Source organism: Petromyzon marinus, chromosome 26, assembly GCF_048934315.1.
Source record: "Petromyzon marinus isolate PM22_M1 ecotype Great Lakes invasive population chromosome 26, UKy_Petmar_22M1.pri1.0, whole genome shotgun sequence".
NCBI lineage: Eukaryota > Metazoa > Chordata > Hyperoartia > Petromyzontiformes > Petromyzontidae > Petromyzon > Petromyzon marinus.
This window is the reverse complement of record NC_133692.1, coordinates 963,007-988,860: the sequence shown is the minus strand read 5'-3', so window position 1 is coordinate 988,860 and position 25,854 is coordinate 963,007. Positions and strand designations below refer to the sequence as shown.

At 50.0% G+C, this 25,854-nt stretch overlaps 1 protein-coding gene across 3 annotated transcripts in view; it reads right to left on the bottom strand.

Moving 5' to 3' along the window:
* MPRIP (myosin phosphatase Rho interacting protein) overlaps positions 1-25,854 on the bottom strand; it is a 56,075-nt gene that overhangs the window by 11,762 nt on the left and 18,459 nt on the right. For 2 of the 3 annotated variants that reach the window (XM_076069838.1, XM_076069837.1), the window contains exons 5-16: positions 22,149-22,230; positions 19,724-19,871; positions 14,579-14,693; positions 12,890-13,004; positions 9,811-9,897; positions 9,096-9,152; positions 7,377-7,445; positions 6,499-6,588; positions 3,868-3,977; positions 1,668-2,008; positions 1,207-1,505; positions 30-602 (exon numbers count right to left, since the gene is read on the bottom strand). In XM_076069838.1, coding sequence (XP_075925953.1) covers positions 30-602; positions 1,207-1,505; positions 1,668-2,008; positions 3,868-3,977; positions 6,499-6,588; positions 7,377-7,445; positions 9,096-9,152; positions 9,811-9,897; positions 12,890-13,004; positions 14,579-14,693; positions 19,724-19,871; positions 22,149-22,230 — 2,086 coding nt within the window. The remainder of the gene's footprint in view (positions 1-29; positions 603-1,206; positions 1,506-1,667; positions 2,009-3,867; positions 3,978-6,498; positions 6,589-7,376; positions 7,446-9,095; positions 9,153-9,810; positions 9,898-12,889; positions 13,005-14,578; positions 14,694-19,723; positions 19,872-22,148; positions 22,231-25,854) is intronic. The other variant, XM_076069836.1, reaches the window with a different exon arrangement.

Below are 25,854 nucleotides of genomic sequence, written 5' to 3'. Positions count from 1 at the left end.
TCGTTCTCTATCAACGAAGGGGGCGGCACCTCGTTCTGCAGGAGCTGCACGAAGTCTTCTGTGGGGGCACCAGGAGGAGGAGATGCAGGAAGTCCAGGGGAGTCCACGGCGATGGGCCCTTGCTCGCCACCCAGCGTGGTGATGGGCCCTTGCTCGCTACCCAGCGTGACGATGGGTCCTTGCTCACCACCCAGCGTGACGATGGGCCCTTGCTCGCCACCCAGCGTGGCGATGGGCCCTTGCTCGCCACCCAGCGTGGTGATGGGCCCTTGCTCGCCACCCAGCGTGGCGATGGGCCCTTGCCCGCCTGCCAGCGTGACGATGGGCCCTTGCTCGCCACCCAGCGTGGCGATGGGCCCTTGCTCGCCACCCAGCGTGGCGATGGGCCCTTGCTCACCTGCCAGCGTGGCGATGGGCCCTTGCTCGCCACCCAGCGTGGCGATGGGCCCTTGCTCGCCACCCAGCATGGCGATGGGCCCTTGCCCGCCGCCCAGCGTGGCGATGGGCCCTTGCTCGCCACCCAGCGTGACGATGGGCGCTTGCCCGCCACCCAGCGTGGCGATGGGCACCTGCTTGTCGTCCCGCAGAGGGGTTGTCTCCACCTGCAAGCACGGTGACACATCCCCAAGGACAAAGCTCCGCCGTGGAGCCTTAACAGACTGTTGGGACAAGTGCGGTGAGCGAGCAGCACCTACGAGGGTTGGCACAGCACACGAGGGGGTAGATGGCTCACACCACGCTCGACCGGCTTTGTCTCCCGAGTGGCGATGTTTATACACCACACCAGGTATTCAATTGAGGCTCAGTCGACCTCGGGTAAACCCAGGGCTGGTTTAGATCATCGTCACTGGTCTGGGAATTGAACTCGGGTCGCCGAGTTCGGAGCGCGGCATGCTAACCACTACACTACCGCACAGCCCCACACACACAGGCACATACAGCCCCACACACAGGCCCACACACAGTCACACACACAAACTGCTCTCAATTTCTCGACTGTCTGCCAGTGCCAAAAACTGGCGCCACTTCATTCAGCGAGGTGACAGCCTCGAGTTCGGCTGCCTCCGTGCATCGCGTCTTCCACAACGCTGTCATTTGTTGCCGGTCGGTTGACGTTTTTGGAACTGGCTCCGGTTAAACGAAAGCTGCCCGGCCCGGCCACGCCGATGCCTCCACGTGCACGAACACGGTGCTGGTACCGGTCACCTGCGCCCAGCGCCGTTCGATCTCGTCATGGCCGTGCCCGGGCCCAGGCGCGGAGGGCCCCCCGTCCCATCCCGCACCGCTACTCCTCTCCCCCCGGGCCCCCCCTCCGCCGTCCGGAGGACCCTCGGCGCCGGCCCCCTCTTCCTCGTCATCGTCGACGCCACGCGGGGCGGGGGGGAGGTGGGGGCCGCCCCCACCGGGCGTCTCCGCCGGGGTCCGAGGGAGCGGATCCCTTCCGGGGTCCCCGATGGGCGCCGCTCGGACCCCCGGGGGCGGTGCCGCCGGCGGGCCGCTTTCGCCTGCCAGACCGCACCAAATACAACAACAAAACCACGCAGTCCCTCGAACACATTTCATGTTGCAATTGAACTACCAACGATACACGTGTCAGGTTAAAAAATAACAAATCACATTCGCAAACAACAATTACGATCGTAGGGTGGGAAGGCCGCTTCGCTCACCCGGCCCTGCCAGGGCTGCCATGCCGGGAGGCAGGATGAGCGCCGTCTTGGCCCTTTGCCGGCATTGCCGGCGGCTCTGCATGCGCAGCGCCTCGCGCAGGGGCCGCAGGTCGGCCAGGTCGATCGTGCGCGAGCGCCCGTCCCTCCGTCTCTGCCGCGCGTGACCTCGGCAGCCTCCCGTCGGGTCGAAGAGGGGAATGGCGGTGGTGGCGGTGGTGGCGGTGGTGGCGGTGGTGGCGGCGGTGGAAATCAGAGGCCACGAGGGACCGGGGGGCGGCAGTTCCCCTCCGCGCTGCGTCGCCGCGGTGTCTGGCACGGCTGTGCCGCACTCCGCCACGATGCTGTGCCGTGCGTTACAAAGCACATCAGTGGACGACGGGCTCCTCCTCCATCGGTAATGCACGGCCTTGTGGGAGAGCCTTCCCCTCAGCAGGACTGGCTCAAGACACGAGCAAACTCTGGACAGGTTTTAGACATTCAGCGTCTCATCAGCAGAGCTCAGGCCTAGCTTGAAGCAATGCTGATAGACAAGGACTTCCCTGTGAGCTATTGGCCCTAGTTTAACGCAAAACTACATCATGATTCATAACGCTAAACAATCATGAGCGTCGCTGTGGAAAAATCTTTTTGCAGATGACACGATACTGATTACTACTGGCCGCTCTCCGGATGACGTGATTGCTAAGCTCCAGGGTGATTTCAACAAACTACAACATCAGCTAGTTGCTCTTAAACTCGTCCTGAATACCTCCAAAACCAAGGTGCTATGCTTCTCACCAGGACTAAAGCAGGAAGTTATTTTTCCCCAATGACATTCCTTAAAAAATTATCAAATAGAGCAAGTCAAGATCTATACGTATCTTGGGGTCATCCTTGATTCAAAACTGAATTTTGAAGATCACATTGATTATATTGGTAAAAAGACAAAAATAGTTTTTTTTTGTATCGACACAAGCACTGCTTCTCCCCTATGTTCCGTTAGGAATTGATAAAAGCTACCATACTGCCTCTACTTGATTACTGTTACATCGTGTATAAATCAGCCCCCAGTACTGTACCGAAGAAGCTTAACTCAATTTATCACTCGGCCTTAAGATTTGCATTGAACTGCCCATATAGGACCCACCACTGTGATCTCTACATTGGGTCAAACTTAACATATCTTAATGTTCGACGGCTTGTGCATCAGATCTTATTTATTCACGATGTACCTGCTGATCTCTCTGTTTCGAAGAACAAATGTGACCTAAGGTCTTCGCTTATTTACCAGCTTCACATTCCTTATTGCCGTACAAATACTGGAGGAAGGTCCTTTTCTATTGATGCCCCCAGGGTCTGGAATGATATCGCCAATAAACTGCAACTTGGATCACTACCTGTGAGATCATCACTCAAAACTGCTCTTGAGGAGCTGTACACCCCTAGCTGCCACTGCTATTCAGTGGCCTGAAATCAAATGTTTCGCTCCAGATGACCGCTGTAAAGTATGATCTTGAGTTTTGATTATAGTGTGCTGATCTTAAAGGTGCACTGACAAATTTTGATACTCCTACTGATACTCCTGCTGTTATGGAGTGAGTCATGCAGCCAGCTATGGCTGCAAAGTTTGTTAGTACATGTTATGTATATCGTTTATTGTTAAATGTCAATCACAGTTCCTATAATCACTGTTACATTGCTTTTATAGCTTTATTTTGGTGATTTCGAAAACGTTTTGGTTTAGCCATATTTGTTTGTTGTAGTACAGAGTTAGAGTGATAACTTTAATCTAAAGTGTCATATGGTTGTTATTGTTTGACTTGCATCCCACTGGGATTTTTGCACACGGCATTGATATACGGTGCTTTTTCGGGAAGACTTTGCTGTTTTTTCCTGGATTTTTCTGTTTGCGCGTAGTCACTTTAAGATGTTTCTTGTTTATGTTTTTGTTTGTTGCGGTTGCACCGGATTCAAGAGCCGAATGGCTCACAGGGCTATACCAAATAAATGAAGAAATGAAATGAAAACTGAAGACGAGTAACAAGATGATGAGCACGTTTGGCTACATCAAGTGTGAAGGCAGTTCAACGTATGTACATACAGACAAGCACACAGAATGGACTGAATGCGTCCCATCTCATGTGCATTGCACACATTTGAGCATGGACACGATCTTCCTCGGACAGTGACGCGGGGGCGGGAGCACAGCGAGGACGCTCACCTGGCGAGGGGGCGCGACGTGGCAGGGCGGACGCTGCTGCTCAGACTCTGCACCCAGTTTCTGCGGATGCCGGCCGTCATGGCCGACAGAGTGAACACTCCGTCCGAGGTCTGTGGAAGAGCAACGGCAGCTGCGGTGGCAGGGGGGTGGGTGGCGCACCTCTCGACGAGAAACGCATTCGTGGGAAAACCCTTGGCTGGTTTCGACTTTTAACTGTCTCGTCGGCAGTCAGGCTCGCGATGCTGCTGCTGCTACCGCTGCTGCTGTGGAATTCCATTTGAGGTCATTTTCCAGCAGTGGGATGTTTCCTTTGTGTGTTTGGTCGGTTGTCCTTCCTCCGCACCTCCCATTAGCACCGTTGGCTATGTACAGTGCGGTAAGAAGTTCAACATACATAGATGCCAATTGTGTTGTATGTTTTCATATTAGCTATGAGAGGAAACTGGAGAACCCAGAGGCAACCCATATGATGGGGAAAAAAATAGGCTTCACTATTTCTGGTAAAAATACAGGAGGTGTCAAAATGTTTGAACACCAAACAGACACAAGGCATAGTCAAGTCTGCATTAACTATACATCATGATTGTGTTAAAATATGCAACCAAACGTGCTTTGATAAAAATGTACAGTGAGGGAAAAAAAGTATTTGATCCCCTGCTGATTTTGAACGTTTGCCCACTGACAAAGAAATTATCAGTCTATAATTTTAATGGTAGATTTATTTGAACAGTGAGAGACAGAATAACAACAAAAAAATCCAGAAAAACGCATGTAAAAAATGTTATAAATTTATTTGCATTTTAATGAGGGAAATAAGTATTTGACCCCTCTGCAAAACATGACTTAGTACTTGGTGGCAAAACCCTTGTTGGCAATCACAGAGGTCAGACGTTTCTTGTAGTTGGCCACCAGGTTTGCACACATCTCAGGAGGGATTTTGTCTCACTCCTCTTTGCAGATCTTCTCCAAGTCATTAAGGTTTCGAGGCTGACGTTTGGCAACTCGAAACTTCAGCTCCCTCCACAGATTTTCTCTGGGATTAAGGTCTGGAGTCTGGCTAGGCCACCCCAGGACCTTAATGTGCTTCTTCTTGAGCCACTCCTTTGTTGCCTTGGCCGTGTGTTTTGGGTCATTGTCATGCTGGAATACCCTTCCACGACCCATTTTCAATGCCCTGGCTGAGGGAAGGAGGTTCTCACCCAAGATTTGACGGTACATGGCCCCGTCCATCGTCCCTTTGATGTGGCGACGTTGTCCTGTCCCCTTAGCAGAAAAACACCCCCAAAGCATAATGTTTCCACCTCCATGTTTGACGGTGGGGATGGTGTTCTTGGGGTCATAGGCAGCATTCCTCCTCCTCCAAACACGGCGAGTTGAGTTGATGCCAAAAAAGCTCCATTTTGGCCTCATCTGACCACAACACTTTCACCCAGTTGTCCTCTGAATCATTCAGATGTTCATTGGCAAACTTCAGACGGGCATGTATATGTGCTTTTTTGAGCAGGGGGACCTTGCAGGCGCTGCAGGATTTCAGAACTTCACGGCGTAGTGTTAGCAATTGTTTTCTTGGTGACTATGGTCCCAGCTGCCTTGAGATCATTGACAAGATCCTCCCGTGTAGTTCTGGGCTGATTCCTCACTGTTCTCATGATCATTGCAACTCCACGAGGTGAGATCTTGCATGGAGCCCCAGGCCGAGGGAGATTGACAGTTCTTTTGTGTTTCTTACATTTGCGAATAATCGCACCAACTGTTGTCACCTTCTCACCAAGCTGCTTGGCAATGGTCTTGTAGCCCATTCCAGCCTTGTGTAGGTCTACAATCTTGTCCCTGACATCCTTGGAGAGCTCTTTGGTCTTGGCCATGGTGGAGAGTTTGGAATCTGATTGATTGCTTCTGTGGACAGGTGTCTTTTATACAGGTAACAAGCTGAGATTAGGAGCACTCCCTTTAAGAGTGTGCTCCTAATCTCAGCTTGTTACCTGTATAAAAGACACCTGGGAGCCAGAAATCTTTCTGATTGAGAGGGGGTCAAATACTTATTTCCCTCATTAAAATGCAAATCAATTTATAACATTTTTGACATGCGTTTCTCTGGATTTTTTTGTTGTTATTCTGTCTCTCACTGTTCAAATAAACCTACCATTACAATTATAGACTGCTCATTTCTTTGTCAGTGGGCAAATGTACAAAATCAGCAGGGGATCAAATACTTTTTTCCCTCACTGTATGCACGAGAGAGAGAGCCTCCTAGATGGCCTTGCCTCACCACCAGTGTTAGACCAGAGAACACCAAAAGGTGAACAGCAAAAGGGCAATGCAAATATAAAAGTATTAATGCTTCGGCTCAAGCAGTTATATCTATAGGAACAATTTTTGCCGGTATCAAAGTGATGAAGAAATAATAGGCTTTACCCTTCCAGCAATAGGCGTCTGTTTGGTGTTTTAACACCTGAACACGTCCTGTGTTATTGCTGGAAAGCGTGAAGCCTATTCTCTTTTCATCATTTTTATACCGGCAAAAGAGTCCCGTAAATAGAAGGAATAAGATTCGATGCAGAGCGAGGTGCCCGGGTCGGGATTCGAACCCAGGCCCTTCTTACTGCGCAGCACGAGCGTCGCGGCCCTCACGTGGATCTGGAAGCCGTAGTTCCTCTGCGTGTCGAGGGGTGCGACGTTGTGGCAGGCCGTCAGATCGATCTCCCCGTCCTCGTCCAGCGCCTGGGGGCAGAGGAAGCGCAGCCTGTGAGTGACCCAGACCACACCAAGAGGTTTCAGGGAGTGGCCTTGTGAGTGACCCAGACCACACCGAGAGAGGTCTCAGGGAGTGGCCTTGTGTGTGACCCAGACCACACCGAGAGAGGTCTCAGGGAGTGGCCTTGTGAGTGACCCAGACCACACCTAGAGAGGTTTCAGGGAGTGGCCTTGTGAGTGACCCAGACCACACCGAGAGAGGTTTCAGGGAGTGGCCTTGTGAGTGACCCAGACCACACTGAGAGAGGTCTCAGGGAGAGGCCTTGTGAGTGACCCAGACCACACTGAGAGAGGTCTCAGGGAGAGGCCTTGTGAGTGACCCAGACCACACCGAGAGAGGTTTCAGGGAGTGGCCTTGTGAGTGACCCAGACCACACTGAGAGATCTCACGGAATAGTCTTGGGAGTAGGGTGCTGGGGATGAGTACTAATTTACTTCACAATTTTATTTTTATTTTACCAGATAAGGCCCACTGAACTATGTAGCTATTTTTCAGAAGCGACCTGGCCACAAATGACAGCTCAACAACAAAGTGGCTTATTATCGTGTGGATATTTATAGCATGATCCAAATACTCTAAACGGCATGTTGATTCTAAACGTGGAGGAAAAAACCGGAGGACCTGCAGAAAAATCCAAGTGACCACGGAGAGAGACACAAAATCCAAATATACAGCAGAAGGCATCGTTAGGGTGAGGATTGCACCCACGACCTCCTGTATACCAGAAAAGATAAACAACTCTCAGAAACCTCACCTCTTCGGCCATGGAGTCTTTGTAAAACTTGAGACTGCCATCAGTCAACACGAACCAGTGCTTCCGCCACTGGCGAGAGACAACGTAGCAATCACACAACGGGAAGCTCCAGGATGCGCCGCTCGTCATTACGGCCGACGCGAATTCACAATCGTCCTCTGAGCTGGTGAGCCTCTCTGGGAGAGGAGAATGCGGGGAAAAACATCCCAGTCGGGGAAAACAGGGCGATGTCGTGTGTGGGGGAAGAGTAAAGAAGCACGCAAGTGGATGATGGTGCGGTGGTAACGCTCGTGCTATCTCGCGGCAAAAACAAGCGCCTGGGTTCGATTCCCAACCCGGGACGCCTTTCTGCGTTGGTTGCTTTGTACGTTCTCCCCTTGTTCTGCGTGGGGTTTCCGTTCTCCCCTTGTTGTATTTCGGGCAGTCCTCGATTTACGAACGCAACTCGTTCCCGAGAGCCGTTCGTAAGTCAAACGGTTCGCAAGTCAGAACCCGGTAATCTACTGTATTTAATTGCCCGCACACACAGACAAACACTCACTCCCAGCACGAGGCCGACTCATTATAACTCGTGGAGATCGCTCAGCTGAACAAAACAGTGCCATGGTTCGATTTTCAAGTGAGAGGCCGCGCTTTTAGTCAATGTTAAAAAAGAAATAATTCATGAAAGCTGGTTCAGAAGTGCGGGTGTTCGTAAGTCGGGTGTTCATAAGTGCGGGTGTTCGTAAGTGCGTTTTTTCTTTAGTGCGGGGGTTCGTAAGTGCACGTGTTCATAAGTCGAGTGTTCGAAAGTCGGATGTTCGTCAGTGCTGGTGTTCGTCAGTGTGGGTGTTCGTAAGTGCGGGTGTTCGTCAATACGAGTGTTCTTAAGTGCAGGTGTTCATAAGTCGGATATTCGTAAGTTGGGTGTTCGTCAGTGCGAGTGATCATAAGGGCAGGTGTTCGTAAGTTGGGTGTTCGTAAGTTGGGTGTTCGTCAGTGCGAGTGATCGTAAGTGCAGGTGTTCGTAAGTTGGGTGTTCGTAAGTTGGGTGTTCGTCAGTGCGGGTGTTCGTAAGTGCAGGTGTTTGTAGGTCAGGTGTTTATCAGTGTGGGTGTGCGTAAGTGTGGGTATTCGTAACTACGGGTGTTTGTAGGTCGGGTGTTTATCAATGTGGGCATGCGTAAGGGCGGGTATTCGTAAGTACGGGTACTTGTAAGTTGGGTTTTATCAGTGCAGTTGTGTGTGTAATTGCAGGTGTTCGTAAGTACGGGTTTTCGTAAGTCAGTTGTTTATCAGTGTGGGTGTTCGTAAGTGCACATGTTCGTAAGTACAGGTGTTCGTAAGTCGGGTCTTTATCAGTGCGGGTGTGCGTAAATGCGGGTGTTTGCAAGTGCGGGTATTCGTAAGTGCAGGTGTGCATAAGTGCATGTGTGTGTGTGATTTCAATCAAGTAATTTGAAGGTAATTTTCAGCATCAGGATATTCGCTCAACATCAGCTTATTTGTTTATCCACGGAAGGAAGCCATAGAACCCGGACGAAACCCACACAGAACCGGGGGAAAGAGAGAACATAAAACCTCCACACAGACAGGCGCCTGGGTCGGGAATCAAACCCAGGGCCTTCTTGCTCTGAGGCAGCACGAGCGTTAACCGCTATGCCGCCACCCTGCCCGCCAATATGTAGCGACCACGAAACTTGTAACCGATGGAGTAAGAGGGTGGACATTGACGGGTACCTGCTCATCTTCATCCAGTCTCATGAGCCAACCCTGCTTGAAGTTCAATAGGTCGGGCTAGAACACACACACACATGCAGGTCGAATACAATGAAGTAAACTAGTTTTATTATACCAGGTAAGGCCCCCTGAGCTGTAAAATAGTTCTTATTCAGAAATGACCTGGCCACAAATTGATAGCTCAATGAAGTGGCTTAACATCATGTGGAAATTTATGGCAGCAGACAACTACTCTAAACGCGTGATGTTGATTTTAAACGTGGAGGGAAGAAACCACGTGACCACGGGGAGAGAGAGAGACACGCAAACTCCAAATATACAGCAGACGTCATCAGGGTCGGGATCGAACCCAAGACCTCTTGCATACCGGACGAGGGAGATAACATCTCCTAGCCACCACGGCGCCCGTGATCGCTGGTACCAGAACATCTCGATGACATAGATTCAGAGGTCACGAGGTCGTAACGACTGTAGCCGTTCACGCCACCCACTTCACTCCAGCTCGTGCCATGTCGCACCGTGTGACTGCTGCTGCCACCCAACACCAAACATCCCCCAATGTTCCACCAATTGGATTTACGGGTTGTTTTCTTGGTTGGCCGCCAATGCCCTTCTTGGCGAGCGGCCCCCGCTATCCAGCGCTCGCGTCTCACCCAGCGCAATCGACTCTTCCAGATGCCACCTCGAGTGACCCCTGCCCCCTGACCCCTCTCACCGTCATTGTGGCTTCGCTCGTCCGCCGGTCGAGCGACTTGGCTCGCCGCTCCGGGGGAAGGATGCTGCCGAACCTGGCGCTCAACTCCTGACGAGAGAGTTGGGGGACACCACGACATACTGGTCCGTTACATGCGTAGATGTGTGTATGTACGTGTGTCTGTGTATGTATGTGTGTATGTATGTGTGTATATATGTGTGTGTATGTATGTATGTGTGTATGTATGTGTGTATGTATGTGTGTATGTATGTGTGTGTGTATGTATGTGGGGAGCGGTAGTGTAGCGGTTAGCGCGCTGCGCTATGAACCTGGCGACCCGGGTTCGATTCCCGCTCACGGCCAACACCAGTGACGATTATCTGAACCGGTCCCAGGCCTCCCCTAGGTCGACTCAGCCTCAAATGAGTACCTGGTGCGGTGTGTAAACATTGCCACTAGGGAGACAAAGGCGGTCGGGCGTGGTGCTGGCCGCCCACCCCCTCGTGTACCGTTCCGGCCTTCATAGGTGCTCGCTAACAGCACTTGCCCCTACAGTCTGTTAAGGCTATATGGGGGATCTTTTATCTTTGTATGTATGTGTGTATGCATGTGTGTATGTGTGTGTATGTATGTGTGTGTGTATGTATGTGTGTATGTATGTGTGTGTATGTATGTGTGTGTTGCGGGGAGCGGTAGTGTAGCGGATAGCGTTACGTTGAGTCACGAATCCGGCAACCCGGGTTCGATTGCCGCTCACGGCCACCAACACCGGTGACGATTATCTAAACCGGTCCTGGGCCTCCCCTAGGTCGACTCAGCCTCAAGTGAGTACCTGGTGCTGTGTAAACATCGCCACTGGGGAGACAAAGGCGGTCGGGCGTGATGCTGGCCACCCACCCCCTCGTGTGCCGTGCCGGCCTTCATAGGTGCTCGCTAACAGCACTTGCCCCTACAGTCTGTTAAGGCTATATGGGGAGGAATCTTTGTTGTTATGTTGAACTTCTTTCGCACCGTACGTAGCTCATCGGAGATGCGGGGGGAAGGACAACAAACGAAACACAAGAAGCAGTTCTAAAGAAATTCGTTTTCAATCTCGATGTAAAAGTGCACAGCTCCCAGTGGCTTCGTGATATCGGAAGGAAGAACGCTCCAGCGTAGCGGTGCAGAGGGACAAGGTTAGACAAGGGGAGTGGGCACAGGGGGAAGGAGGGACAGAGAGACAAGATTGGGAACGAAGAGGAGGAGAGGAGGGGGCATGGCAGGAGATGAGAGAGGGCGAGATGAGGGGGCATGGCGCTGGTCGTGTGTGAGTGTGGCTGGGAGGCCGGCGTATTTGGAAAACAAGCGTCGTTGCTTCACGCGGTCAAAAATCTGCGGTGTGTCGTAATGCACGTGTATATCTATGTCGTTAAAGGTTACTTCATCAGCATCGGAGTCACGTTAACTCTGAAAGAAGCGCTCCGCTGTGTGAGAGAGGGTGACGAATGGGCGCCCGAGGGAGGTAATGACGGGGTCCAAACACCCGGCCAGCGTTCCAGAGTTTCCGGGGGGGATCAAATGACGTGCGGCAGTGACGACCTGTTTACTGGCACGGCCGACGCGACGTCCTGAATTCCTGCATTCGAGCAGCAGCCCCAATGTGTGCGGGACGTCGAGCGTCCACAGACAACACACATTTAGATATTTGTAAAGCCCCACTGAGCTGCTATGTAGCTATTTTACAGAAGTGGCCTGGCTGCCACAGATGATAGCTGAAAGACGAAGCTGGCTTACCATCATCACGTGGGTATTTATAACGGCAGCCAAAAAAATGCGTGACGCCGATTCTAAATGTGGAGGGAAAAACCGGAGGACCCCGGAGGAAAATCCACGCAGTGGCCACCACGGGTAGAGAGGGAGAGAGAGAGAGACAAGCAAACTATACTGAGCTACAGAGCTCTGAAGAACAGCCCTATATCTCAATGGGCCTTAACTGGTGAAATTAAAATAGTTTGTAGTATTCTTCGTTTATTTTCCGTGGCAGCGGCGGGAAAGGCCTGAAGCCAGATGAAGCCAGATGTTGAGAGACTGAGCATGTGAGTACCGACAGGACCTGGCACAGGAAAGAAATTATGGCGGGGCGTGGTGGCACCACCGGCATTTTGATGTTTAACTGCTGCCTAAATGCGAATTCAACCGCTGATGAAGCTCGGAAGAGCTGAATGGAGTTCAAAAGACAAAAAACACAACCTTGTTGTGAAAGACCGAGCGCAGGATATCCCTGGGTTTGATCTTCCCCTAAGCTCGTGGTCAACCCCTAAACCGCATCCACTGCACAAACCGTGGCAGTAGATGCGGGTTACCTGATGATGCACAAATGGAAAATTAAAAACCCTCCAGCAGTAGCGTGCGACCGTGGTCATCCAGAACAGAGACCGTGCAACGTGTAACGACGCAACGCCCCGATCCGCAAATCCGAAGGAGACATCACAGCGGTGATTCACGCCTCCGCTACTGCTCCTGACGCGGCTGTGTGGGCTTCACCACCTGCACGTGACATTGTAGCCGGCGCTCTGCGCCTACACCAGCAGCAGCAGCACGACAACAAGAAGAAGAAGACCTAAATGACTTTCATGACCTGGCTGGGTTTGGGCTGCCGTGTTTTGCCGCACGGGGCATTTGACAGGCCGAGGTGACTTGGGCGCACCGCCCGGTAGATATACCTCACCCCACCCCACTCCACCCCACCACACCACTCCACCCCACCACACCACTCCACCCCACTCCACCCCACCCCACTCCACCCCACCCCACACCACACCACCCCACCCCACACCACACCACCCCACCCCACTCCACCCCACCCCACCCCACCACCCCACCACACACCACCCCACCCCACCCCACTCCACCCCACCCCACCCCACCCCACCCCACCCCACCCCACTCCACCCCACACCACACCACCCCACACCACCCCACCCCACACCACCCCACCCCACCCCACTCCACCCCACCCCACCCCACTCCACCCCACCCCACTCCACCCCACCCCACCCCACACCACACCACCCACCCCACCCCACCCCACCCCACACCACCCCACACCACCCCACCCCACCTTTGTCATTTGCGCTGCTTCCCCCTGTGGTGGACATCGCTGCTGGGTCTGGCCGGGTCCTTTCACATCACCATTCCCAGTGGCCACCGCCTGCGCCCCATCGCCAACACTCAGCCTGCGCGCCACACAAAGACAAGGATCCCCCGCCGCTCCGGTATAGCCTTAACAGACTGTTGGGGCAAGTGCTGCCAGCGAGCGGCACCTCTTGAGGCTGGAACGGCACACGAGAGGGTGGGGTGGACAACACCGCGCCCGGTCGCCTTTGTCTCCCCAGTGGCGATGTTTAACACACCGCACCGGGTACCCATTTGAATCCGAGTCGACCTAGGGGAGGCCCAGGACCGGCTCAGATAATCGTCACTGGTGTTGGTGACCGTGAGCAGGAATCGAACTCGGGTCGCCGGGTTCGTAGCACAACACGCTAACAGCTACACTACATGTGTGTAAACATTGAGCCCACACACACACACGTAGTGTGTGTGTGTGGGCTTATCTCAATTAAATTCACGTGGTGTCCTGTCGACACGGGCAACAGAAATAAATTTATATTCGGGGCAAATCGCACTGTGGGCCCCCCAAAGACTTCAATCTAAACCGGAAGCATTGCATCTGACGCCGTGACGTCGAAGAGTAGAGGAGGGGGCCCCAAACCACGGGGCCTGCGGCAGTCGCCCCGAATTACCATATACCCTTGGGACGGCTCTGCAAATCACTGCTTAGAAAATGAATCAGCAGAAAAGTAGGTAGACCTATGTCGCTCCACATGAAAACTTAAAACTATTTATTTACGCGACTCACCGGCAACACCACCTCCTGGGAGAGAAGACTTTCGGCAAGCTTTGTTTCAACGCAAGCAAACTCTTGGCCAGCCTCGACAGTTTTGGTACGCCATCAGCAGAGTCAAGTTTGCTTTCAACCAAATGCTGGTGAACTTGCCAGATGTCTCTTGGCTAGGACCCATCTCTTTTACATGTGGGTCTCTAAGTCACGGTGTCGACTGCCAGGGTAACACGATGTTAACTCCCTCTCCTGGTACGCGAGAGGTTGTGGGTTCGATCACGACAATGACGCCTGCTGGATATTTGGAGTTTGCGTGTCTCTCTCCCCGTGGTCGCGTGGATTTTTCTCCGGGTTCTCCGGTTTTTCCCTCCACATTTAGACGCAACATCACCACACGTTTAGAGTATTTGGCTGCTATGCATTTCCACGTGACAAGCCACTTCGTTGAGCTGTCATTTGTGGCCAGGTCGCTTCTCAAAAAGAGCTACGTAGCTCAGTGGGTCTTACCTGACTGCAGGAATTCATATTCTTGGTAAAGTCACGTAAATCGAAAACAAAAGCAAAAAACCCACGACGCTTCGATGGCAACACCAGCGGTCGAAACGTCGTGGGTTTATTTTTTTGTTTGTTTTCTATCTACGTGACTTTACCAAAAGAACCACGAATATTTAGTTTAACAAGTTAAATAGTTTCAGCCAACGCAAAACTCTATAATACACAACACGAAAATAAATGCGAGTGTCGCTGTGGAGAAACTAAGTAACGGAATAGACAAGCAGACAATCTGCCTCCTTCTCATATCTGAAAAACAAGTGAATTTGTTTGGCAGTGAAAAGGTTTACCTTGACAAGAGTTTACCTCTCACATCTGACAATGAAATGGGCGGTGTTGTGGTGTGCGTCTCCTCACCTGCAGGCCGGGCCTCCGGGGGGGCCTGAGTGGACCGCCACCTCCAGCGTGCGGCCTTCACAGACGACGCCGTCCCGGCTTAGTGAGCAGGCCGAGGCAGATCTGGGGAGTCCACCTGCGGACCGAGCCGTCACCACCAATCACTGTCCGGCCACGGGTTACTGTGCACATTCAGAGTCTGTGTTCGGAAACACTGTGACTGAAACACTGTGACTGAAACACTGTGACTGAAACAATGTGACTGAAACACTGTGACTGAAACAATGTGACTGAAACAATGTGACTGAAACACTGTAACTGAAACAATGTGACTGAAACAATGTGACTGAAACACTGTGACTGAAACAATGTGACTGAAACACTGTGACTGAAACACTGTGACTGAAACACTGTGACTGAAACACTATGACTGAAACACTGTGACTGAAACAATGTGACTGAAACACTGTGACTGAAACACTGTGACTGAAACACTGTGACTGAAACACTGTGACTGAAGCAATGTGACTGAAACACTGTGACTGAAATACTGTGACTGAAACACTGTGACTGAAACACTGTGACTGAAACAATGTGACTGAAATAATGTGACTGAAACACTGTGACTGAAACACTGTGACTGAAACACTGTGACTGAAACACTGTGACTGAAACAATGTGACTGAAACAATGTGACTGAAACACTGTGACTGAAACACTGTGACTGAAACACTGTGACTGAAGCAATGTGACTGAAACACTGTGACTGAAACACTGTGACTGAAACACTGTGACTGAAACACTGTGACTGAAACAATGTGACTGAAATAATGTGACTGAAACACTGTGACTGAAATAATGTGACTGAAACACTGTGACTGAAATAATGTGACTGAAACACTGTGACTGAAACACTGTGACTGAAACAATGTGACTGAAACAATGTGACTGATACAATGTGACTGAAACACTGTGACTGAAACAATGTGACTGAAACAATGTGACTGAAACACTGTGACTGAAACACTGTGACTGAAACAATGTGACTGAAACACTGTGACTGAAACACTGTGACTGAAACAATGTGACTGAAACACTGTGACTGAAACACTGTGACTGAAACAATGTGACTGAAGCACTGACTGAGACAATGTGACTGAAACACTGTGCCTGAAACACTGTGACTGAAACACTGTGCCTGAAATACTGTGACTGAAACACTGTGACTGAAACAATGTGACTGAAACAATGTGACTGAAACAATGTGACTGAAACACTGTGACTGAGACACTGTGACTGAAACACTGTGACTGAAACAATGTGACTGAAACAATGTGACTGAAACACTGTGACTGAAACAATGTGACTGAGACACTGTGACTGAAACACTGTGACTGAAACACTGTGACTGAAACACTGTGACTGAAACAATGTGACTGAAACACTGTGACTGAAACACTGTGACTGAAACAATGTGACTGAAACACTGTGACTGAAACAATGTGACTGAAACACTGTGACTGAAACACTGTGACTGAAACAATGTGACTGAAGCACTGACTGAAACAATGTGACTGAAACACTGTGCCTGAAACACTGTGACTGAAACACTGTGCCTGAAACACTGTGACTGAAACACTGTGACTGAAACACTGTGACTGAAACACTGTGACTGAAACAATGTGACTAAAACAATGTGACTGAAACACTGTGACTGAAACACTGTGACTGAAACAATGTGACTGAAACACTGTGACTGAAACACTGTGACTGAAACACTGTGACTGAAACAATGTGACTGAAACAATGTGACTGAAACACTGACTGAAACAATGTGACTGAAACACTGTGACTGAAACACTGTGCCTGAAACACTGTGACTGAAACACTGTGACTACATTGAGGGGCCTGGGTGTTGTCTTAGCACCGACCTCTTATGCCAACACTCGACGACATCGGAAGAGATCGGTGCCAAAAAGAGGTGGCACAAAGAGGTGGCACTAAGAGGTGGCACTAAGAGGTGGCACTAAGAGGTGGCACTAAGCGGTGGCACTAAGAGGTGGCACAAAGAGGTGGCACAAAGAGGTGGCACTAAGAGGTGGCACTAAGAGGTGGCACAAAGAGGTGGCACAAAGAGGTGGCACACAGAGGTGGCACTAAGAGGTGGCACAAAGAGGTGACACAAAGAGGTGGCACTAAGAGGTGGCACAAAGAGGTGGCACAAAGAGGTGGCACTGAGAGGTGGCACTAAGAGGTGGCACTAAGAGGTGGCACTAAGAGGTGGCACTAAGAGGTGGCACAAAGAGGTGGCACTAAGAGGTGGCACAAAGAGGTGGCACAAAGAGGTGGCACAAAGAGGTGGCACAAAGAGGTGGCACAAAGAGGTGGCACTAAGAGGTGGCACTAAGAGGTGGCACTAAGAGGTGGCACAAAGAGGTGGCACTAAGAGGTGGCACTAAGCGGTGGCACTAAGAGGTGGCACTAAGAGGTGGCACAAAGAGGTGGCACAAAGAGGTGGCACTAAGAGGTGGCACAAAGAGGTGGCACAAAGGTGGCACTAAGAGGTGGCACAAAGAGGTGGCACAAAGAGGTGGCACTAAGAGGTGGCACTAAGAGGTGGCACAAAGAGGTGGCACTAAGAGGTGGCATAAAGAGGTGGCACAAAGAGGTGGCACAAAGAGGTGGCACTAAGAGGTGGCACTAAGAGGTGGCACAAAGAGGTGGCACTACTTGAGTCTATTGGCGCAAGACGGGGCTCTCTGCCCATGGATCGTGACGATGATGATGGTGATGATGATGTTAAATTTTGATTTAAAGCTTTCGTGACTGCAGTGATTCATATTCTTGGTTCTTTCGGTAAAGTCACGTTGGTGCTTATCTCCCTGTTGGTGCTTATCTCCCTGCTGGTGCTTATCTCCCTGTTGGTGCTTATCTCCCTGTTGGTGCTTATCTCCCGTTCGCAGCCCAGAGCAAGAGGTGGACATCAGACAATCGCTGTTGACTTCCATAAAAAAGTGATAATGATTTTTATCAACCCCCGGATCCATGATGATGATGATGGGCCGAGTCAAACTCCTCCCCTCCAACCAGGATGTGAACTCAGAACCTTTCCGTTTGTGAGCCACTCCCTCTATTGGCCGGCCGGATACTTTCCCTGTCTCAGCAGAATGACTCCGACTGCAACATCTCTCTTCATGACATGGGTGGACGGACACGCATGTGGCCCAAGGCTCTCGGCCGTGTTGGTCAAGTTATATGGGCATCTAATTCTGTTTGCTTCCTGTTATGATCCTAGCGGTGGCAACAGGCTCTATTATTACGCATTCTAACTATGGCAAGTTGTAAATAAACACGAATTCTGCAATATGCGTCATTAATATAACCGTTGAATAATTTGTCGTCTTTCATTATTTATTTGGAGAATGTTTGTTTGCAGAGCAGGTGTGTTTATCTGCGTGTGTGTTAGGGAGCGGTGGCGCAACGGTGAGGTGCCATCCACAAATGACGTCGCGCGATTTTGGCAGATTTTTGACCCCCCCTCGTCACACGGCGTCACAAAAAGTCAGACCCCCCACAAATATGACGTCACAAAGCTCTGCCCCCCCCCTCCAAAACCATATTTCTATTTTGAAAATTAAACATGCTTCAAATCACTTTAAACTATTGTCATTGTAGTGCGTATTTAATGTGGCGCTGCACTCTGATATTGTAGGAGAAAACATTAAAAAGGAGGCGTTGGAAAGCTGAAATTTAGCATAAAATTCACTTGAAAATATTCAACGTCTAACTAAAACTGTAGATGTTCGAATATTATACCGTATTGAAATTTTCTTATAATTATAACATATTAAAAGTAATTATCACTATAAAATAATACTTGAAACTTTGTAGTAGAACGAAGCAAAATGGAGAGTACAATTATAACAATCACATATTCATTCCACATAATGAAAAGCCCCGGTAAAATCATTAGAATCAAAATGTTTAGTAACAATCATTTTAAAAAATGTACAAAATGTATGCTTCTCCATTCTCCCATGGAGAAGCAAAATGCTCCTCCATGGAATTAATAAAAGGTGAGCTGAGTAAACTTAAATAATCAAATAGTTAATAGTGAAAATTAATAAAAAATGAGTGTTGTTATAACAATTCTATTTAGTTAATATTTATTTAAAGTTGCGCATTTTGATGTGACGTCACATTTATCAAACCCCCCCTCCCACACATCGTCACAAATGTCTGAACCCCCTCCCCCCCTAGGTGCGTGACGTCATTTATGGACGGCCCCTTAGCGCGCTGTGCAACGAACCCGGCAAATCGAGTTCGACTTCCTCTCAGCCACCAACAGCAGTGAAAATTATCTGAACCGGTCCTGGGCCTCCCCTAGGTCGACTCGGCCTCAAATGAGTTCCGGTGTGTAGTAAACATCGCCACTGGGGAGACAAAGGCGGCCGGGCGTGGTGCTGGCCACCCACCCCCTCGTGTGCCGTGCCGGCCTTCACAGGTGCTGCTCGCTGACAGCACTTGCCCCTACAGCCTGTTACAGGCTACACGGGGGATCTTTGTTGGGTTGCAGCCATAGCGAGCGCTCTGCGATCACGGCCGTCATAGAAACCCAAACGGCGTCCTAATGAAGTGCACCACTTATTTTAGAATGGGAACGTAGCGCGGACATGCCCTAAACGAACTCGCCTGAAAATAAGTAAACGGCAAAGAGTGTGAATGGTCATCTCTGGGGAGAGATCGGCCACCACCCCCCACCCACGGCTTTAACCGGTCAGGGAGCGTGAACAGAGATCGGGATGAGGAGCGTGAGGCGAGGGTGGCGTGGCGGTGCCGCCCACGCCTCACAGCCCTCGCAGAGGGCTTGGGTTGGACCGTCGAGTTGGGCGTGAAGTGCGGTTCAGGGACGGTGGGTCGAGTCAACTCGCCCGCCGTGGATTTGAACTCGCGACCTTTCTGAGCCGCTCACTCCGCCGTCGGAGCATCAAAGTAAAAACAACGTTTTTATTTGACCAGGTAAGGCCCGCTGACCTGGCCACAAGTGATTGCCCAACGAATTGGCTTATCCTCATGTGGACATTTATAGCGGCCAAATACTCTAACAGCACTTGCCCCGAACACTCTGTTACGGCTATATGGGGGTATATTTGTCTTTGGGGGTACCGCGTGTCTGTGAGCGATGGTGGATCTGCTGCATGAACGTCGGGCAGCTGGAGTGGTCTCCAGGCCGACACTGCGGGAAGGCGGCGTCCGTGGCTCCGGGGTCGTCCGTGGTATCGTGACCCGAGGTCGCCTTGGGTGGGCTCGGCTCCTGCCAACAAAATCACTCCAATAAATCGTCCGCTCAGTGGCTAGGAGATGTTATCTCCCTCGCCTGGTATGCAGGAGGTCGTCGGTTCGATCCTGCCCCTGGTGATGCCCGTTGTATATTTGGAGTTTGCGTGCGTCTCTCTCTCCCCCGTGGTCGCTTGGATATTTTTCCACGTCCTCCGGTTTTACCCTCCACGATTAGAATCAACGTGCGTTTAGATTACTTTGTTTGGCTGCGATAGATTTCCACGTGATAAGCCACTTCGTTGAGCGATCATTTGTGGCCATGTCGTTTCTGAGGTAAGAGCTATACATACTCTTTGTGTCTTTCGATAAAGTCACGTATAGGCAAATAATACAAAATCACGACGTTTCGATCGCAACACAAGCAATCGTCTTCAGGTGAAAAAATACAGCAGGCGAACTGCTGAGGCAGGAGAACTATAGCGAGAGAGCTACTGCAGCAAGAGGTTATAAAGGTTTGAGATGGGTGCAACCCAAGGGTAAGTGGCCGGGCTAGACATGGAATTTACAATAATATACCTCGGCCATTATGTTGCTAGAGATTAGCGTGTCAACCTGTTAATGTAACACCATGACTACGGTGCTGAAGAAGCCATTGTGTTGCTAGAGATTAGAGACTAGCATGTCAATGTGTTAATGTAACCCCACCACTACGGTGCTGAAGAAGCCATTGTATTGCTAGAGATTAGAGATTAGCGTGTCAACCTGTTAATGTAACACCACCACTACGGTGCTGAAGAAGCCATTGTATTGCTAGAGATTAGAGACTAGCGTGTGAATGTGAGACGGCTCCCGCACCAGTGGGAGCCGTCTCACATTGTGATTGGCATGAGAAGATTGGCATGAGAAGATTGGCATGAGAAGATTGGCATGTCAGAGCTATACAGCTCAGTGGGCCTTACCTGTTAAAATAACAATCGACACCGGCTTCTCGACGCAAACTGTCGATCGAAGTTCCGCTCCTTAAATTCCATCAGTCAATCCTCGAAAGCCTCGCAGAGTCGCAAGAGTCATTTCCAAGAGGGTTCTGCCAATTGTTTACAGGAAGCTGCGACTCTGCCCCTGCCTCTGCTGCTGTGGAGGCCCCAATGGATTAATTTGGAAGCAATGATGTTTCAACATCGGGATGTTTGGCCGATACCGGTCACACTGCGTGAGACTTTTTTTTAGAGATGGGAGGAAACCAGAGAAACCCGGGGGAGACGTGGCTGGCTACGTACGGTGATGCTGGCTACGTACGGTGTGGGAGGCTACGTACGGTGTGGCTGAACGTACGGTGTGGCTGGCTACGTACGGTGATGCTGGCTACGTACGGTGTGGCTGGCTACGTACGGTGATGCCGGCTACGTACGGTGTAGCTGGCTACGTACGGTGATGCTGGCTACGTACGGTGTGGCTAGCTACGTACGGTGTGGGAGGCTACGTACGGTGTGGCTGGCTACGTATGGTGCGGCTGGCTACGTACGGTGATGCTGGCTACGTACGGTGATGCTGGCTACGTACGGTGTGGCTGGCTACGTACGGTGTGGCTGGCTACGTACGGTGTGGCTGGCTATGTACGGTGATGCTGCCTACATACGGTGTGGCTGGCTACGTATGGTGCGGCTGGCTACATACGGTGATGCTGGATACGTACGGTGTGGCTGGCTACGTATGGTGCGGCTGGCTACGTACGGTGATGCTGGATACGTACGGTGATGCTGGCTACGTACGGTGATGCTGGCTACGTACGGTGCGGCTGGCTACGTACGGTGCGGCTGGCTACGTACGGTGAGAAACAAAGTTCAACACGCACACATATGTACGTAACGCACAATGTACAAACTCCGCAGAGTCGGGAATCGAACCCAGGGCGCTTGGTGCCATGAGGCTATGGCCGCGTCGGGCCGAGAGGGTTAAAAACAGCGATGAGCTGTCGGAAAAGCCTCGACCCAAATCGGGAGACAGCTGACCAGCGACACGGCTGGCCACCGACACAGCACGGAGTCGAAGCAATGCAGTGGGATGATGAACGGCGGGCCGACCGTGACGCCGTCAGACAGAGATCGTGTTACCAGCGCAGACAGTGCGGGGACATTACTTTTGGTGGGGGGCTCAAATATGTTTTACTATAATTACAAATATTGTTTTGTGTGCCACGTGCTCTTGTAGCCGCAGCGTCATGGCTGCGTGCGTGCGTCGTGAGTGCAGCTATGGCCGTGCGTGAGTCCCGCTGTGGCGGTGGGTGGGTTTGGTTGGGGCGAGCTCTGTGTACCCGCTGAAGAGACTTCCCGGCGTTCCGCTTCTTCAGCGTCTGTTTGTTGACGAGCACGTAGGGGCCCAGCGCCTCCTGCCAGCTGTGTGGGATGGGGGGTCGGGGGGGGCCGTGTCAGCGCATTGAGTTTCACGCCGCAGCGGCAAACGGAGCGACGTGGTGCAGGGGAACGCCGCTCGTTTCGCCTCGCAGGCACTGCCCACCCCGACTGGACATCTGTGAAAAAGAGCTTCATAGCTCATCAGATTTCTCCTCCAGTCTAACTAAATATCCGGAATCTGATTCTGCACCCGAGTGGACACCCGGGTTGGCACCTCCATACCCAGGCTTGACCCAGATAGACGATGAGTGCTTTGGCTCGGGTAATATTAACAACAAAAATCATACTCTTTGGTTTTATTCGGTAAAGTCACGTAGGTAAAAAATAAAATAAAAATGAAAACAACTTAATGAATCATCTTCTTTGGTTCTTTCGGTAAAGTCACGTAGAATGAGAATAAAATAATAAATTGATAAAATAAAATAACACAATAATATTCTCACGACGTTTCGGCCACAACACAAGCGGCCTTCATCAGGTGAAGGGACGAGACTGTCTGGTAGGACAGCGCTGGAGTGAAAGAGCCACGTTCAGATCACGGCCTTTAAGCTGTGTGAGAGGAACAAAGCGCCTTGACAAAGGAATTAGCATATAATTTAGCATTGAAATGGCTGAATGATTAGCTTGTGACTGGTCACAGAAATAGCTATGTTAAAAGTTAAAGCATACACATCCGCAGAGGCATGCCTTGATAAAGGAATTAGCATAGAATTTAGCATTGAAATAGCTAAGTTAAAGCATACATATCCACAGAGGCACCCCTTGACAATGGAATTAGCATAGAATTTAGTATTGAAATAGCTGAGTGATTACCTTGTAACTGCTCACAGAAATAGCTACGTTAAAGTCAGAGCATACACATTCACCGAGGCACTTAGTACAAATCAAACAGGAGAATTTAGCATTGAAATAACTAGGCGAATTTAGCATTGAAATAACTGAGTGATTAGCTAGTGACTGGTCACAGAAATGACTATGTTGAAGTCAAGGCCTACACATCTGAGCTATTCACAGTACTATATAGTGAACCAATAAAAAAACTAAAATATAAATTACCTTTGTTATCAATAAACTCTATATTCTCCAATCAGCTAAGCTACCAACAATAAGTCGTTATATATCACAATGCTATATGGCGAAAAAATGGGTGGATTCTTACCCTCAACTTTAGCACCACGGATAGCTACGGGCCCCGTTCAGACGGACGAGTTCATCCATGGTCGGAACAGAGGAGGGGGAGAGAGACAGCTGCGAGGCGCTATTATACTCCATGTTGTAAAACCATACCATTAACCGTGGTGTGAGAGGTATTAAGAGTCAATGCTGGCGAAAGAGCTGCGGTCTGAAGGTCATCGTAAAAATACAATTAATTAAGAACAGAAATGGTTTAAAACATCTTTCCAGTGGTTACTAAGCCAGAATCCATCTTCTCGGTTGAAATTGTCTCTGTGCTTGTATATGTGAATGGCCTCATGAACGAATCTCTCATGGTAGCCGGTTGGTTTGCAAAGAACCTCCGTCTTGGAGAAGTCAATGTCATGTGAGCCCACTGAATTATAACAGTGATCTGCCACGGCAGACGAGTTCGTCCTACCGTGTTTCAAGTCTGCTTTATGTTCGCGGATGCGGTCCGAGATATGTCGTTTGGTTTCTCCAATGTAGCTACTACCACAGAGGCACTTTAGTTTGTAAACGCCCGGGTACTGTATGTCTGGAACAGCATATTTTACAGATGGAACTAAATCACGGATTTTATGTACTGTGTTGAATCAGACCTGGATCTTGTGTTTATTCAGGATTTTGGAGATCTTTTTAGTGACCCCTGCAATGTAGGGTAAGGTGATGGTTTTGAATGGCTCCACAAGAGGATCCTTCTTCATGACTGGAGTGATGGCTTTGCGGATTGTGTAGTCGGAGTAGCCATTAGCCCTGAGAGCCTGGTGTACGTGCTTGAGTTCACTGGTAATGTGTTCCTGGTCGGAAATGCATTGGGCTCTATGGTATAGAGTCTTGATGAGGGAGTTCTCCTGGGATGGATGGTGGTGGGAATCCGGTTTCAAGTAAGCATCTGTATGGGTAGCTTTCCTGTAGACAGAGTGGCTCATTGAACCATCATGTCTCCTTTTAATTAAGACATCCAAAAAGGGTAGTTTGCCATCTTTTTCGACCTCCATGGTAAATCTGATGGCTGGGTGTATGGAATTGATGTGGTCGCGGAATTGGTCTAGAGCAGGCTGGCCATGTGGCCAGATGACAAAGGTGTCATCAACGTACCTCTTCCATAAGGTCGGGCGTAGAGTGGCAGTCTGGATGGCGTCAGTTTCAAATTTTTCCATGAATACGTTGGCTACAACCGGAGATAGGGGGGAGCCCATTGGGGTGCCCTCAGTTTGTTTGTAGAAAGTTCCATTCCAGGTGAAGTATGTGTTGGTTAAGCAATGTCTCACCAGGGGGGGTACATCAGTATGCAGTCCTTGATGAACCAGGTCTTCAATGATAGCGATGGTGTCAGGTACCGGGACTTTGGTGAACAAGGACACCACATCAAAACTGACAAGCAGGTCGTCTGAGGACAGGGAAATGCCTTTGATTGTCGATACCAGGTGAGTAGAATTTAGTACCGCAGAGGTGGTTTTTCCAGTGAAAGGTCGCAGTATATCAGCAAGAAAACGTGCCAGTTTGTAGGTGGGGGAGTTGATAGTAGAGACGATGGGACGAAGGGGTGTATCTTCTTTGTGTATCTTTGGAAGGCCATATAATCTTGGTGGTCTGGCAGCAGAGGGTTTCAACGAGAACTGTTTGATCTCATCAATGAATGCTGTTGAGTTCGTTTTGGTGACCAGGCTGTTGGTGGGATCTCTTTTTATTTTTGTATAGCTGCCATCGTTGAGTAGTTCTTTAATTTTGTTGTTATATTCTGTTTTGTCCATAATGACAGTGGCATTGCCTTTGTCGGCTGAGAGGACGACAATATCATCCCTCTTTTTTAATTGAGATAATTCAAAACGTTCGTCTTTGCTGATGTTGCTGGGTGGCAACTTAGCGTTTTTGAGGGTTGTAGCGATTTCAGATCTTGCTACGTCTGCAGAGATGTGACTCAAGCCCTTGAGTGCAACGTCGACATGGGAAATGATATCATTAACCGGTAAGTGTCTCGGTGTGACAGCAAAGTTTAGACCTTTAGCTAAAACGGATTTCAGACCATCAGAAATGGAACTGTTACTGCGATTAATTACGACTTTGTTGACGTCTATCTTTTCGGTGTGTGGATCCGATTTTTTGCTGGAGAGGTGATTGAATTTGGAAATCAAATTGTCCCTACATTTGTTCGACATAGTGGCAGCCGAAGAGGTAGTCATATTGTCTACATGTTCCCAATCCGATGTAGACATTGTTGCTGTCAATTTTAAGTGTGATTTGTAGAGTGTCTTGTCTAACTGATCGAGGCCATTCACATATACAAGCACAGAGACAATTTCAACCGAGAAGATGGATTCTGGCTTAGTAACCACTGGAAAGATGTTTTAAACCATTTCTGTTCTTAATTAATTGTATTTTTACAATGACCTTCAGACCGCAGCTCTTTCGCCAGCATTGACTCTTAAT